Genomic DNA, 18,189 nt, shown 5'->3' with positions numbered 1-18,189 from the left:
AGCCTCAAATCCATTCAGAATCAAATGTAAACAATATAACAGTATACAATACTCACATAATCCGCCGCATGCATGACAAACACTTTGTAAAAATCCATTTGAGGGTTATATTAGCTGTGTAAACTTTGTTTATGCACTGTTTAAGGCAAGCGCGAGCTCCGTAGGCGGAGAGCACGAGATTTAAAGGGGCCGCACAGCATAAATCGGCTCATATTTAATGATGCCCCAAATTAGGCAGTTAAAAAATAAATTAAAAAAAAATCTATGGGGTATTTTGAGCTGAAACTTCACAGACACCTTAGACTTATATTGCATCTTTTTAGAAAAGTTCTAGGGCACCTTTAAATATTTAATATGAATTACCATTAAAATGAATAAACCAGTGCTGCGTTTCCCAAAAACCTTGGCAATGGTCTTCATGATCAACTTGGGCTCACAATGCTTTTGGGAAATGCAGCACAGATTACATTAGATTTCATTAAAAAAGGTGATCTTATTAAAGATAAGATGAGGTAGAAATAGCTAACAATTGCAATTTTTCCCTTTACAGTGTAGCCGACTCCCTGTAAAAAATATTATTTAATATCAGTGTTGGAGGTTACGCATTACAAGTAACTTGTTACGAAATCAGATTACTTTTTCAAGTAACTAGTGTAGTAACACATTACTTTTTAAATTTACAACAAAATATCTAAGTTACTTTTTCAAATAAGTATTGCTTTTCCACATTTATTAACTGACAGCTCTCCTGTCCCCATGTTGAAAGAAATAAAGTGCAGAGCTGTTGTTTGCGTTGATGTAGTTATATGATAGTTATTGTAGTTCTAGACTAAATATGAACATGCATTTACTCATCTCACTCGCACGAAAAGATTCAGTATTCCTCAAAATGAATAAAAACGGTGAAATGCAAACTCAGAATATTACAGTAGCCCCTCACTGCAGAACACATGAGATCCAGGGGGCGGAGACGGGTAGGTTTAGGGATATGTAAAATGGGAGTTTTTAGTGTTTCCATGGTTTCTACAAAATAAAACCGGAAACCGATCTGCTTCAAAAACTCTGCTTTATAAATCTGATGTTATTTACCACGCTGCAATCCGATTTAATTTAACACTCACCATTGTCACTAGTATTCTTTATTGAACTGGTCTTCTCTTCATTCTCATAGACAAATTCATTGGTTTCTGTTCATTTATAAACCTCTTATTGGGAAAACTCCATCATATTTACAGTCACTTCTTAATGTTCATAATACAAGTCGTAATCTGTGCTATAGCAGTTTCATTAATATCTGCACACCTAAAGTCCGTACCTCCTTTGGTCGTTGTTCTTACAAAGGGCACTTTCATGCTGTTCCACACCCGTAAGACCTTCGTTAATCTTCGAAATGCAAATTAAGGTATTTTTGTTGAAATCCGATGGCTCCGTGAGGCCTCCATAGGGAGCAATAACTTCCTCTCTCAAGATCCATGAACATATTTAAATCAGTTCATGTGAGTACAGTGGTTCAATATTGATATTATAAAGCGACGAGAATAATTTTGGTGCGCAAAAAAAACTAAATAACGACTTATAGTGATGGCCGATTTCAAAAGCTTCATGAAGCTTTGGGGCGTTATGAATCTTTTGTGTCGAATCAGAAGTTCGGATCGCGTGTCAAACCGCCAAACTGCTGAAATCACGTGACTTTGACGCTCCGAACCGCTGATTGTTGTTTTGAAATCGGCCATCACTATATAAGTCGTTATTTTGGCTTTTTTGGTATACAAAAAATATTCTCATCGCTTTATAATATTAATATTGAACCACTGTACTCACATGAACTGATTTAAATATGTTTTTAGTACATTAACGGATCTTGAGAGAGGAAATGTCATTGCTGGCTATGCAGGCCTCACAGAGCCGTCGGATTTCAACAAAAATCTTAATTTGCGTTCCGAAGATTAATGAAGGTCTTACGGGTGTGGAACAGCAAGAGGGTGAGTAGCCTAATAAATGACATTATTTTAATTTTGGGGTGAACTACCCTTTAAAATGGCAATTTACAGTACTCAATTGAACAAAATATATAACACTGGTTTGGTTGTTTTTGGATATTTTACTAGAAAAATCTTACATATTATAGCTTTAATATTGCAGGAAGATTCTTCATATTTAATATGATCAATCTACATTAGGTTACACAAAAAAAAAGGTTATTAGTAGCATATTTGTATTATAAATAATTATATTAATTACGTATTCTTATTTAATATGATTATATTAATTACGTATTCTTATTTAATATGAATGAATCAACCAGACTACATTAGGTTACTCCAAAATAAAAATGAAAGATATTAAAGTATAAGATCAGCTGCAATGTATTGCTGGGGTATTAAAGATAAGATCAGCAAATAGCAAGCAACTGCAACTGTTTTCCTGTTTACGGTGTAGCCATGCAACTCCCTGCGTCTCAGTGTCACCCCCGGGGAGGAGAACAAGACGCCTGACAGCGCTCCCCTTTTCCTCTCCCGTCTAGATGCAGCATCTGCTCTGACTGCTTGTCCGTCACTATGGTGACAGTGCAGCATCAGCATCACCGCTGTCACCTACAAAACCTCAATGCATCAAATCAGAATTGTAACCGGCTCTCGCCTAGCCCTTCCGTAATATTACCAGCCTGACTTTGTTTTCTAACAGCCTCGTAATGTTATTTTAACCAGATCTCCAAGCGATAATGCCTCGCTGTTCAGAACGTGACTTGTTTATCGTGTCAGTGGGCAGTCACGGTAGTAAACGACCGTTGTGCGTGGAGTCGTGGACGTGGTGACGATGAATCCACGCCACGGTGATCCAGTTGACGACAGAGGCGGGGAGGGGGGGCGAGCCCTGATGCTGATGCGCCCGAGTCGACGAGATCTGCGATCCGAGACGCACGATTCACACCGGTCGAGCCGAAGATGGTAGCGGTTCACGCCTCTGCGCACTCCGTGGCCTCCTCAGAGTGGATCATCTGCCTGGACAAGAGGTGAGCGACACCAGATCATGTCCGAAAGCGATTTTTACGTCCTTTACTGTCCGGAGGGGCTGCAACAAGGTGACAGCAGCAGAATGCGCGATGCTCTGCCCTGCGTCTCTGATGCATCACCTGCATCGCAATTGTCATCATATAGCCATTTACCTTTTTATTCTCTGAAGAGATATTTATATCTCTAAGCAAAGAAAATGATAGAAGCTGCTTTCTTTCTCCAATCAGGGACAATGAATGCCATGCTTCTCTTTCATTTGCTGGTCTAATGTCATCTGAATTTCACGTGTGCATCATTTTGGACTATTTTTGAAAGGGATATTTTAATCATTCTCTTCTGCAGCACTGAATCAGACTCTTCATTTTATGCGCTGCAGGCTATTTAAACCATATGAGTTAGGCTACTTATAATTAGGCTCACAGAGTTTTTGTATATAGTCAACTTTTGGTCTCTCCGAGACAAATGAACATATTGAGCAGTAAGAGTATCTGTTACCTTCTCACGGCCCCTCCTAGCCCAGACACATCCCTGCAGGTTACCATGGCGATGGGAGGGAAAAGTGAGATCACCTTACTGGGTGTGATGGGTTTTCAGAGGCTGATGTTTTTAATGGACTCTTTAAACGTAGTCGAGCACATCGTCTTTACACTGATCAATGTAATGGTTCTTAAAGATATCCATGGTCTCATTTACATCCGACACCAGGATGCATTGTGGAGATCAATAAATGTACACACACACAAAGAAAAAAACAGGCTGCGCTGTTGGATGAGACTCCCCTGCATTGTGCCGCTGTCCTAGCAGTTTCTACAGATCAGTGACACCATAGTCTATACTGACTGTCGGTCATTTGAAATTAGGACCTTTGGCTTGGTAATCCTTTGTTGTGCTGTATTCTCTTTAGCTTGACAATGAAAGGGTTAAATATTGCTGGGAAGACAGAGTTAAACTGTCTCTGTTGCTGTATCTTCCCCTCCATTGATATTCATATTATGCAAAAGGATGAAGCCACCTGTCAGAATAATGATTCCCCACTTTACTGATTCTAAACACTGTGAGAAACGAAGAATCGGCATAACCAGTTTAGGGTTATTTATATATTATTAGGCTATAGTATTTATTGATATTTTGAATTAGCTTTTACTTTTATATTTTCCTCATTCATTTTAATTTTAGTTGAGGTTATAGTCATTTTTTTATGTGCTTTTGTTATTTTTATTTATTTATTTTTTTTAGCTCGAACTCAGTTTATTTGAGTCATATGACGGGGCAACATTCTAATTCTAAGTTGAAAAATCAATACTGAAAATTCCTTCATATTAACACAGTAAGGTTGTTTTTTTTTTTTTTTGTAATTAATGAAATATTATAATAAATAACTTGTTTTGTGAACATATTTTGTTAGAACATGTCAGAATCAATGCATCCGAGTCTCCTTGCTCCTTTTGGAGGAAATAAAAAGATATATGATTTCAGGTTTAGTTGTTAAAATGTGACAATGTTGGCTGGATCACATATGTTCTCAGTTGTGTGCCCTGTTTAGGCTTCAATTTAAAGGATTAGTTCACTTCAGAATTAAAATTTCCTGATAATTTACTCACCATCATGTCATCCAAGATGTTAATGTCTTTCTTTCTTCAGTTGAAAAGAAATTAAGGTTTTTGAGGAAAACATTCCAGGATTCTTCTCCATATAGTGAACTTCAGTAGGGTTCACAAGGTCCAAATTGCAGTTTCAGTGCAGCTTCAAAGCGCTCTACGCGATCCTGGCAGAGGAATTAGGGTCTTATCTAAAGAAACAATCGGTCAAAAAAAAAAAAAAAAAAAAAAAATATATATATATATATATATATATATATATATATATATATATATATATATATATATATAAATTTTAACCACAAATGCTCCTCTTGCATTAGCTCTGTGATCTGGACGCATGACATAATCATGTTACAAAGGTCATGTGTGACTTAGGTGGAAGTACCAATCCAGTGTCTACAAAGTGAACATGCAAAAATTAAGCCAAATGCCCTTTACAAAAAAAAAAGGTAAAGTAACAATATCAAACGATTTTGAAGTTGGAGGAGAAAATGAGATGGAGTTTTTAACTACATCACGCGTGACCTTTCAACGTAATACTTGGCGCATCGCAGAGCAGTGCAAGATGAGCATTTGTGGTTAAAAAGTATATAAATTTTTGTTTTTTGTTTTTAATAAATGACCGATCGTTTTGCTAGACAATACCCTTATTCCTCATCTGGGATCATGTAGAGCCCTTGAAGCTGCACTGAAACTGCAGTTTGGACCTTCAACCCGGTGACCCCACTGAAGTCCACTATATGGAGAAAAATCCTGGAATGTTTTCCTCAAAAACCTTAATTTTTTTTCGACTGAAGAAAGAAAGACATGAATATATTGGATGACATGATGGTGAGTAAATTATCAGGAAATTTTCATTCAGAAGTGAACTAATCCTTTAAAAGAATAGCTCATCCACAACTGAAAATTCTATCATGTATGCCTTTTTTCTGTGGAACACGGAAACATCATAAAAGTATGTGACTTATGCACTGTATACAAGTCCTATGAATCCTATGAGAAAGATCTCATTTGTGATATACATGTGCAAAAATGGTGCTTCATTGGATTGCAACAGGTTTGAAGTCATTTACAGCAAATGTCATAAAGATCCTTTTGTGTTTGACAGAAAACAGCATACAGGTTTGCAAAGACATGGGGGTGAGTAAATGATGACTATAAACACAGATCAGGCCACAGCCACCAGGGAATATTGTTTCCATGAAAGGGTGTACATGGTTTGCATCAATGCTTAGGTAGGTGGTATGTGTCAAAGTAACATCCACATGGATGGCAGGACCCAAGGTTTCCCAGCAGAACATTGCCCAAAGCATCACACTGCCTCCGCCGGCTTGCCTTCTTCCCATAGTGCATCCTGGTGCCATGTGTTCCCCAGGTAAGCGACGCACACGCACCCGGACATCCACGTGATGTAAAAGAAAACATGATTCATCAAACCGGGCCTCCTTCTTCCATTGCTCCGTGGTCCAGTTCTGATGCTCACGTGTTTTGTCGCTTTCGGCGATGGACAGGGGTCAGCATGGACACCCTGACTGGTCTGCGACTATGCAGCCCCCATACACAACAAACTGTGATGCACTGTGTATTCTGACACCTTTCCATCTTCTTGAGCATTTTGAGCTCCAGTAGCTCGTCTGTTGGTTCGGACCACACAGGCCAGCCTTCGCTCCCCACGTGCATCAATGAGCCTTGGCCTCGCCCTTGACCCTGTCGCCGGTTCACCACTGTTCCTTCCTTGGACAACTTTTGATAGATACTGACCACTGCAGACCGGGAACACCCCACAAGAGCTGCAGTTTTGGAGAGGCTCTGACCCAGTCGTCTAGCCATCACAGTTTGGCTCTTGTCAAACTCGCTCAAATCCTTACACTTGCCCATTTTTCCTGCTTCTAACACATCAACTTTGAGGAGAAAATGTTCACTTGCTGCCTAATATATTCCACCCACTAACAGGTGCCGTGATGAAGAGATTTATTCACTTCACCTGTCAGTGGTCATAATGTTATGCCTGATCTGTGTATATATATATAGGTGAATTATTCCTTTAGAACTGCAGACCTGTAAGACCTACTGCAAAATCTCTGAAGCGCACAAAAATACATAGAGATACAAAGGGGAAAGTGTTTTTTCAAAAGACTCTTTGGACACTTCACAATGGGCTGGAGCTATATGAGAAAAAGAAAGAAACATGGATGAAAAGAGTGAGCAAGACAGAGAGAGGGAGGCATGGCTTTGCACTGGCTGCCACTGTAATGCAGTGTCCGTTCTGTGCCCAGCAGATATATGCTGGTAATGTGTTTCCACTCCAGTGAATCTCAGCACATAAAAGTCAGCAGCACTCTCGTCCTCTCACATCCACAAGAGCACAGGCGAACTGGTCCAGATCACATGAGATCAGCCTGGTGAAGCTCAGCATAACCTACAGGCAAAGAAATACATATACAGTAGAACTAGTTAATGTACATGACGCACATCTGGTTCTCAGTGGTGCACTAAATGCATAGAGGCTCATAGATTTACATAGAGTGTGCAAGTAATAGCAGAAAAAGGTCGCCATTGCAGTCATAATATGAAGTGTTTTTCCACTCTTTCTGTGGTTTCAGAGAGATCGAGCCCTGGAATTGTTAGTGTCTCTGCCCTGCTGAACAGTAGAGATCATAGTCAGAGAAAAGATGCCTGGGAGCTGTATTTCTGTTAAATCTGGATTTTTCAATCTAGAATTTTCAATCTGGAACTGTTTTAAGGTCATTCTGACAGCAGTTATTCAATCTGAAATGTATACAGTGTTGCAGTGATGATGTATTTTTGTAGGCCAACCCAACAATAGAGTGCAACAGTTGGGTTCCGGAAGTAAAAACTCAATTCATGTTCTCCATTAAGAAATTCACGAGTTTGTTTCCTCATAAAATCTTTAAGCTAATAAGGTTAAGCGTATTTGGCTTGCTGTCCGCTGTGGAGGGGCTCGAGGAAGCAGCTTCAACCCGAGCTTGATTATACCCCCCAGGGACTACTAGTGCCTGGAAGAGGAGTACGATAGATGAGATGCCTAAATTATGTGGTGGAGTTGGAGGGATATCGAAACAACTGATGCCAGAGCAGGGTGAGTAGCTGCTTATATGCTCTGGCCGTTAATTGAAAGATTAGGGTTCACTCCTCTTGAAATTATGTTTGAATTTCACTAATTGAAAGATTAGATTCACTCCTCCTGAAATTATGTTGTGAACTTTACTTAATTTTGAATGATAATTTTAAAGACAAGACTACTGTGAGCTCCGAGGTTGTTAATCCATCATGGTATTTGCTTCTGCTGAAGCCGTCAACCTGCATTATTTCAGCTTATTTTCAAATAATCATGTTTAACAGTGGAATTGCTGGTGAAAAACTACATTACCCATGATGCTGTACAGACATTTAAGCTCCCCCCACTACTACCATGAAGTACTGTGAATGATGTAATTGAGCCGATCTCCCTTTGCTCTCAAAATACTGAAATGTTATATGCAAATATATATATATATTAACACCAGTAACCCGAGATGTTATTAAACATATAATCAACACTCGTAAATGAGTAGGTTTATATTTCTCCATTTTTAATTCGATTATGCTGTTCGCAGTGATTCATGGGATTGTAGTTCTTTCCCTCACTAAAACTGTTAAGTACACAGTCTTGTACCTTTTGTCTTTTTGTCCGATTTTCAAAAACTTTTTCGCTTCAAATCAAAGTTTTTGTGATGTAATTCACCTCATAGCTGATTGACTTATAACTCTTTAACGAAGACTATTTTAAAATCCCTGTGGGAAAAATTTATGAAAAAAATACTTCCGGAAACCAGCGTCACTAATGAACTCTATTCAGTTTGAAATATACTGAAGGGATATATTTATGTAAGCCAACCCAGAAGTTAGTATCACCCTGGTTCCCTCGACAAAAAAAAAAAAAACATTAGGATTTGCTATTGGCTTTTGGCTATTGGCTCTGTGACAAATAAAAGTTGATGATTCTTTATGATGATCATGATAATCTTCACAAATTAACCCAACTTTTATGAATTTTGAAGCCTAATCACTAAACGTAAAAGCTAAACGTAGGCAATAGACAAACTGCACCACGGTCGCATGACTTCAACGTTACCATCACTAAGTTTCTGTCAACTCTTTCAACTCTCATGGGAATTTAAACTAGGGATGTCCAGATCCGATCATGTGATCGGAAATCGGGCCCGATCACGTGGTTTCAGACTCGATCGGAATCGGACGTTACCTCCCGATCAGGACTCGGATATATATGTATTAGGGGTGCAACGGTTCTCGGTAAAAAAAAATCGAACCGTAGGCTACCGTATGGTTTGTTTAAAATAGCAACGTGGAAAACAGACAGAGTTCAAATAATGTATGTTTCAGTCGATGGATGCGCAAAACGTTACAACAGCGATAATCAAAAAGCGTGGACAAAACAGTCACTCTTTGTAAACTGTTAACTGCGAGTGCCGTCTGCTCTCATGTCCAGTCATTTACGCCGTCATCACCTGGGTGTTGATACAGGTGAGACTTGAACAGCACACGTTGCTATCTGTGTTTAAACTAACTCATTTAAGCCTTGCTTCAAGAACAAGACGCGAAAGAGAACTCGCACGCGCTGTGAGAAGATTTGTGTGCGCTCATCCGAAGCGCGCACACGCTTATTCCAGTCAGCGCGCAAATACTGAGTTCTCTTTCACGTCTTGCGCTTTGGCGGACAAATTCATACAAAAATTATTTAAAAATGCCCGTCCTAGCGAGTATCCTAGCAAACATAGTCGGTTATGTCTTAAGTGAACGTATATTAGTCGAGAAAGACAGCGCATGTGGAGCAGTATTGTACTGGATTGTGCATGCCTTAAAGGGAGAAAAAACTATTCCTGCTGCCTGTTTTTAATGTTAAATAAAACAACAAATAACAAAGAAATCACTTACTGCTCTTGACTGAATAGTTTTTGTAACTTCAATAATGATTAATCTTTATTTATTTTATACAGTAAAGATAATATGCAGTGATATTTTATATTTGATTACTTTATCCATTTTCTGTACGTGAAAACGACTGTTAGATACCAGAAAAACCTGAAAAGCAATGTTCCTGGATCTGTTTTTTTCGCTCTTCTTTATTCTTTTTCATGTATTATAGAAGTATCGGATCGGGACTCGGTATCGGTAGATACTCAAAATCAAATGACTCGGACTCGAGGGCAAAAAAACGTGAACGGGACATCCCTAATTTAAACACAACAAGGCTGTGAAAGTGGACTAGTGAGTAGATAAGTTTACCTGTTCACCATGATGACATTTAATGTTCCCGAACAGCCTCTGTAGTCCCATTTAGCCTTTTGTTAGTGCATGCCTTTTTCAAGACAAAATCTTCACAGATATCACAATGGGGTTTTACTGGTGTATGCAGGGCCGGTTCTAGACATTTGGAGGCCCTAGGCATAATTTATGTTTGAGGCCCCTGACTCTTCTCCCCTCTTTAATATTGTAATAATTTTACCGTTACTCTCCAAATTAATGTAGAAACAACTTAAAGCAACAGCTTAAAAAAAAAAATGTATCTGTGGCCTGGCCCAAATAAATGTATCCATATATTTCCTACCTTTTAGACAGGTAGGAAATATATAGTAATTGAATAAATTTATCAAACACTTTATGCAGTCTTCACTGCATAAATTATAAATTAAACAAAAGCCTTATTAAAGCAATTGTCTCTGTTGGCTTTGTTCTTTGATGAACATTAATGACAGACATCACAGTAACTGGTTTATTAGGCTGCTGCCACTTTAAGAGCTCCCGCTGATGTGACGCGCATCTCATTTTCTCACAACTCTTTAAGTTCATTTAAGACGTTATTTAACTCTTTTAAGACTACTCTAATGAGGATACTTGACAAAACAGGCATAATTCTGTGTTATTGTTTGTTCAAGAGTGAAAGGGAACTTGATATTGCTGCGCATTTCTGTCTTTTCTTTTCTGTGAGTCTTGTGTGTCAAATGCAGTGCACGTTATTAAAAAAGTCATTAATTATAGTTATTAGTTACTTCTCACAAATAGTAAATGAGTTAATAACCGAGTTACATTATTATAAAAGAAACTAATTACCAGGGAAAGTAAATATTGTTTTTTACTTTTTACTTAATTTTTTAAAAAATGTCCCAATATTGAATATGTTAAATAAATGAAATGGACATGCAATTTCTCTGTACTGTATACGTGTTGGTAGCCATTAAATACGTATTTAGTTTAATATTTATGTTTAAATAGGCCTATTATAATTTTATTTTTAAATTTAGTCTATTTGATTATGAAAAGTGAACAGCATGAGTAAGATGCATCATGCGCAATATATCGGGACACATGGAGTGGGTCAGACATGATTTTAAACACTTCATTCAGTTTTGATTTGTAGAAAGCCTTTCTTTAAAGTGAATTTCGTTTTGAAATATTAAAAATGTATCTTAATTTTAATCAATGTTTCATCAACCAATTGCCTGGATTTAATAAATAAGAAGCAAATATAGCAGGCAATATAATAATGACATGGAGGTGCCGGCGCGATCACTGGCGCGTGAACTGGCGCGTCTTATAAATGAACCGAAACTCAGCGGCTGCTTGCCTCACAGACATGAGAAATATATAGAAAGCTTGAAATGACTACTTTTAAACGAAATAATTCAGAACGAAAAGAAATAGGCTCTCTGATGATCATCCGAATGAAATGTGCATGCTCTCTCTCTAAGCGCGTCCACGGAGATGATGAGAGTCAGTAATGTCAACTTCATTTTCGCAGCCGACACTGATTCAGAAAACATTAGTTTATTAATAAACAATTAAAATGTCTCCTTGCTTTTTTTTGTCACTTTCATAATCATTACTTTTGCAGGCTTTTTATGGCAAGCTTTATTTAGCATTTTGCTTCGCAACACCCACAGGATGTGTTCGTTTTGTCGAGTCCATCGGACCCACTCTGACTATGGTTAAGATAAACATCGTCACTATTTTTAGTTAATTAATAAATATTGAAATAAATTGTAGACAGGACACTTGTACATTTTATTTTTTATTTTATTATTATTATTATTATTATTTTTATTTATTTTTTTTTATTTATTTTTTTTGTCCCTCTGTCTGGGCCCCATCCCGCCAATCGGGCCCTAGGCACGTGCCTAGTTTGCCTTTGCGTTAATCTGGCTCTGGGTGTATGTCATAGAATAATACATGAAAATGTCTTGAGTTTGTGTTCACCACAGAGTCCTTATTTCAGGCATTTAAAGTCATAGTATTTCCTTCCCTATTGTGATGTATATCTGAGTGAAATGGCTTATCGAACAAGAAAAATGTAAGGTGGGACTTGATTTTGTCCATCAGGAATTGATTGGATCATTGGATGGTTGTGGTTTGCTATTGTTCAATCTAATGTGAGTAAACAATCAATCAATATTTCATACACAACCCCCAAGAATCGTACATTTTGATTTCATTGTGACTGTAACCAATTGTGACTTTTTTTCATTGTGACTTTTTTGTAAAAAAAAAATCCACTGACTTTGGGAAGATGGAAACGGAAGTGCGAAAATGCAGCTTGTTTCAGGATTTTGGCCTACAGAAATACGTCATACCTGCAGCTCTCTACTGGCATCCTCAGTACCAAAATTCATACATAAAGGAAACCAGTAGGTAAAAGATCAGATAGATTGTGTGAACAATGAAAGTCATTGTGTGAACATTGACTGACCCACTTTAGTTTGTTGTAGTTGCAAGGCCAGTACTAACAGAGCAGACAAGGTCTATAGTTTTTCTTTTGGAGTCTTTTGTGGAACTTCAGAAGCTTGATTAATCTCCATATGAAGTTTGTCCCACTGCCCTCTGGTTTGAAAAATGTCTTTGAAGTCTTAATTTCTCTATGATGTAATCTCCATAGCAACAAGGCTATCCTTTGTAAAAGGAGTCCGAATTACAGCATACTGACATCATTAAGAGAGGCAGCTTATTCACACAAGTGCATGCGCACACACACTCACACATATACATGTCACTTAATGAGCTGAGAAATGAGAGTGTTGCTATATTTATGCAAAATGGAAAGATGATCTTTATGTGCCTACATCTAGAGTGTCTCAATCTCGCTTACACCATTAGAGAAAAATTATGCTACCTGACTGAATATATAACTATATAACAAAAGTAATGTGTTACTTTACTAGTTACTTGGAAAAAGTAATCTGATTACATAACTTGCATTACTTCTAATGTGTTACCCCTAACACTGTTAAGGTCTGTATGATTCATGGCTTGATTTTGACAGGACTGATGACAAAAACATTTGTACACATTCCTTATCCATACAGACAGCACAATGTGCTTATTGTTGCATTCTAATAGACACAACTTTGTTTATTTCCTCTGCAACCTATTCACGTAATTGTCACATGCATCACTGCAATGTCAGGGTTTTCTTGTTGGTCAATTTGGTAAGAGAATGTCCCAGACCATAATGTCTGTGTGTTTTTTAGGCCAGCAGAACGCTCGGGAGAAGATGTGGATATAATTCTGGCTCGGCTGAAGGGTGTGAAAGCCTTTGAGAAGTTTCACCCCAACCTGCTGCAGCAGATCTGCATGTGTGGTTTCTATGAATACCTGGAGAAAGGCATCACCTGTAAGAACCACATTTAGAATTGTTTTTTCATCATGATGCTTCCAGATTTTATTCCATTGAGACCAGTCAGGAAATGTGTTTTCAGAAAGCTAAAGGATAGAAATGAATCGACACATAAAACATAAAGATTATTTTTGTATATGGTTTCTTGCTGTATGATTCTTTGGAGATTAGAAAAGTTTTTGATAATGTTAAAAATTTGGGGTCAATAAGATTTTTTAATGATGCTGGAAAATTCAGCTTTCCATCGCAGGATTAAATGGCATTTTTAAATATTTAAAATAGAAAACACTTATTTTAAATGGTAATGATATTTCACAATATTACTGTTTTTACTGTATATTTGGCAAATAAATGCATCCTTGGTGAGCATAAGCGACATCTCAAAAACGTTTGTTACACTTAATTTCAATAGTCCACTTTAGACATGATACTAACTATAAGTAACTTTGCAACTACATGTCAGCTAACTCTCATTAGAGTTTTAGTAGACTGTTAGGTTAGGGTTAGGGCTAGACAGTACAATAAGTTGACATGTAGTTGCAAAGTTACTAATAGTCAGTAGAATGTCTATTGGGGAGCATCAAAATAATGTGTTAGCAGATATTATTCAGACAGTCTACTAATGACTGCAAGATGACATGTAGTTAGTAGAATGTCTAAAGCAAACTATCGAAATGTGTACCAAAGATTACTCCTGAATCTGTGCTAAAGGTAGAATTTGCCACCTAATGAGACAATAAGAACCACATGTTACATTAATGAAAAGAAGTAACTGTCCTGTCATCGAAATTAAGAATTCCAATTTGCAGATCAGTATTCATAGACTCACTTTGTTTGCCTGCAGTGTATAGGCAGGGTGACATCGGCACCAGCTGGTACGCTGTTCTGTCTGGATCTCTGGATGTGAAAGTGTCTGAGACAGCCAACCATCAGGTAAGAGAGACCATAATCAGAATCATTCTAAGCTTCAATCTGCTAAGAGTCAGCTGGGATAATAGTAGTTTGTCCTGGCAGACATCATTTGCATCCATCAGCATACAGAAACTGCTACTAAGAGCTGCTGTGAGTGGGCAGGCGGTCCAAGACTGGCCTTGTTAATAGTCTGATGTATGAGGATGTTGAGGCAGGGCTGTTGGGGATGGAAGCATCTTTCTGCGAATCCTCTGGGAATACAATGAGTCACGCTGTCAGATGTGTTCACGGGCCCTAAAGCATCCATCACTTCCACACAAATGAAGAGGAATTTTCAAAGATTCCAGATGCATCCATGTTTTGCATATATTAGAGCTTATATGTATAGAAATATGTATCTTTTTTTTCAGTCATTTCCACCAAATAGAAATCACTGTTTTAAAAAAGGTTTCCTGAACACTCTCATTGTTTGCCATTGACTGGTCAAACAGATACTGCCCCAAACACAAAAAATGTTTCTGTGTTGGGCTGGTTCAAATAAAGCAATATTAGACCGTTTTTGGAGTAATCGGTCATGCTTATTGACCCATATTAAAGGTGCTCTAGAATTAAAAATTGAATTTATCTTGGCATAGTTAAATAACAAGAGTTCAGTACATGGAAAAGACATACACTGAGTTTCAAACTCCATTGTTTCCTCCTTCTTATGTAAATCTCATTTGTTTAAAAGACCTCCGAAGAACAGGCGAATCTCAACTTAATACCGACTGTTACGTAACAGTCGGGGTGTACGCCCCCAATATTTGCATATGCCAGCCCATGTTCCCAACATTATGAAAGGGCAGCCAGTAACGTCTGGAGCCATAGACATCATATTTCTGGAGCTGCACAGCCGAATCATCAGACTAGGTAAGCAAGCAAGAACAATAGCAAAAAATGGCAGATGGAGCAATAATAACTGACATGATCCATGATAACCTGATATTTTTAGTCATATTTGTAAATTGTCTTTCTAAATGTTTCATCAGCATGTTGCTAATGTACTGTTAAATGTGGTTAAAGTTACCATTTTTTATTACTGTATTCACGGAGACAAGAGCCGTCGCTATTTTAAATTTTTTAAACACTTGCAGTCTGTATAATGCATAAACACAACTTCATTCTTTATAAATCTCTCCAACAGTGTAGCATTAGCCGTTAGCCACGGATCACAGCCTCAAATTCATTCAGAATCAGATGTAAACAATATAACAGTATACAATACTCACATAATCCGACGCATGCATGCCGCATGCATGACAAACACTTTGTAAAGATCCATTTTGAGGGTTATATTAGCTGTGTAAACTTTGTTTAGGCACTGTTTAGGGCAAGCGCGAGCTCCGTGGGCAGAGAGCATGAGATTTAAAGGGGCCGCACAGCATAAATCAGCACGTTTATATTTTATACTTCAGGAGACACCTTAGACTTATATTACATCTTTTAAAAACATGTTCTAGGGCACCTTTAAAGCTGCAGTCCGTAATTTCTCTGACTTATGTCTCGCAGAAGAACATCAAAATCAGTCAGGCTTTAATAGACAGCCAAGGAAGTCGGGGAAGTTCCCTTTTTGTTAGGTGTGTTACAAGCTGTTCACACATTTGGCAATAAAAAAGTGATTAATACATGAAAATTCTTACATATAGAACCTTTATTGTGTCCTCCTTGCTGAATAAAAGTATTCATTTCTACAGCTTCTGATTGTCAACAATCATCGGATTTGTTTCTATTTTTATTTCTCCCCAGGAATTTTGGCAAAGTTACTAAACTGTCAGTCCCACTTTTTGGGTATATAACAAAAATGAGAAGTCCATTAATTCTCCTGAGCTATGAATGAGCAACCTCTGAATACTATTTTCCCCTTTGAGCCTGTATGCATCGTAGCATTCATATGTAAAGTATTCTGCGTTTTTGCCTGATTACATGCACAATTGTGCATAGAACTGACACAAGGCATCATGTTAGGATTCCCTTTTTAAACTTGTGATGCTGCCCTGCAGCTATGAATGTCCTGCACAGAGCTGAACGTGTGTGGGGTGTGTATGTGCATGCGAAAACACATTTCATTGATGCAATATTAACAGTGTGTGTCGCTCCAGTTTCATGGAATGATCCGTTAGGCAATATGCTATTATCACGCTCTCTGATCAAATGAATGTAAACTGTAAGATGGTACAAAAAAGAAATGTATGTGTTTATGTAATATGAATGTGTGAGCTTATGTTTTCTGATCTCAGATCATTTGTTATGTGCAGCAATCTTTTTAAACCTCATTGAGCACATTCCCTTACAGTGTGCATAAATTTACATAAATTACATGAATTAGAAGAGTCATTTAAAGTAATAGTTCACCAAAAAATGAAAATTATTTTCAGAGCAATTCCAATGAATAAAGACTGAGTGGAGCCATATGGAGCTTTGCATTTAAGTCATTTTTTAATTCATTTCTATTCTCTGAAGCCGTACAGATTTGCAACAACACGAGGGTGAATAAATAATGACACAGTTTTCATTTTGGACTACTCCTACTCCTTCTAAGATCTTTATGATAAGCTTGCAAAAATGTTATCATGGTCTCTCTCCCTCTTTTTGTCTTCTACTCTTCTTAATATTTCTCCTTTTTCTGCAGGATGCTGTAACAATCTGTACTTTGGGAGTGGGAACTGCCTTTGGGGAGTCAATTCTGGATAACACTCCTCGACATGCCACGATTGTCAGCCGAGAGAACAGTGAACTTCTGCGAATTGAACAGAGGGAGTTTAAAACCCTGTGGGAGGTTTGTTTGTGTGCAAGTGTTGCTGAATGTTTTCATTAGAAAAAAAATACCCCTATACTGGCTGACTGGAAGAACAGAAATAGCTCTGTAAAAAGCAAAAAAGAATTTGACCGTGACCCAGATGTGTTTTTCTTACAGCGAGTCTTTGTAGGGCAGAGGTTGTGTGTAACTGATGTGGCACAAGTTAAAGTGCCCCTATTATGCTATTTTTAATGTTCCTAATTTTGTTTTGGAGGTCTCTTACAGATTTACATGCATCCAAGGTCAAAAAATACTATTTTCTTATAATATACATTTCAGCATCATTCTCTAAATGTCTGAAATGGTTCAATGAAGGATCTAGCCCCTCTAAACCCCTCCTTTCAGAGAGCCTACTCTGCTCTGATTGGTCAGATGGCCCAGTATCTTGTGATTGAACTTCTGCCTACAGCACATGTCAGAAATGACATGCCATGTCGGAGCCGATAGCCTCGTGGGCAGAGCGCCGACATAATGCGCCATTGTGGGAAGTTAACATCGTTTCTTACTGTATTCACGGAGACAAGAGCCGTTGCTATTTTCATTTTTAAACACTTGCAGTCTGTATAATTCATAAACACAACTTCATTCTTTAGAAATCTCTCCAACAGTGTGTAATGTTAGCTTTCGCTCTGTTAGCTGCAGCCTAGCTACTATCAAACTCATTCAGAATCAAATGTAAACATCCAAATAAATACTATACTCACATGATCCGATGCATGCATGCAGTATGCATGACAAACATCTTGTACAGATCCATTTGAGGGTTATATTAGCTGTGTGAACTTTGTAAATGCACTGTATTATAGTCGACAGCTCAGGGGGGCAGGGAGCGCGTGATTTAAAGGGGCCACAGCATGAATCGGTGCATAGTTAATGATGCCCCAAAATAGGCAGTTAAAAAAATTAATTAAAAAAAATCTATGGGGTATTTTGAGCTGAAACTTCACAGACACATTCAGGGGACACCTTAGACTTAGATTACATATTGTAAAAAAAAGCATTCGATGGCACCTTTAAAAACACAGTTGTTTAATCAATTAAAAATCTTCTCAAGGATTGTTGGCCAGCCTCTAGAGAAGTTATATGATACAACTTATTATAATAATTTGTTAAGACTGGCTAATAATATAATTTCTG

The 18,189-nt window shown here is 37.8% G+C and overlaps 1 protein-coding gene across 1 annotated transcript in view; it reads left to right on the top strand.

Annotated features, from left to right (window-relative positions):
* Positions 1 to 2,894: 2,894 nt before the first annotated feature.
* Positions 2,895 to 18,189, top strand: part of rapgef4b (Rap guanine nucleotide exchange factor 4b) — a 48,077-nt gene continuing 32,782 nt past the window's right edge. The window contains exons 1-4 of the mRNA XM_067374839.1: positions 2,895 to 3,013; positions 13,159 to 13,301; positions 14,149 to 14,237; positions 16,885 to 17,031. Of these exons, the coding sequence (XP_067230940.1) occupies positions 2,946 to 3,013; positions 13,159 to 13,301; positions 14,149 to 14,237; positions 16,885 to 17,031 (447 nt within the window). The 5' untranslated portion in view covers positions 2,895 to 2,945. The remainder of the gene's footprint in view (positions 3,014 to 13,158; positions 13,302 to 14,148; positions 14,238 to 16,884; positions 17,032 to 18,189) is intronic.

This window comes from Chanodichthys erythropterus, chromosome 21, assembly GCF_024489055.1.
Source record: "Chanodichthys erythropterus isolate Z2021 chromosome 21, ASM2448905v1, whole genome shotgun sequence".
NCBI lineage: Eukaryota > Metazoa > Chordata > Actinopteri > Cypriniformes > Xenocyprididae > Chanodichthys > Chanodichthys erythropterus.
This window is presented reverse-complemented; position numbering and strand designations above follow the sequence as displayed.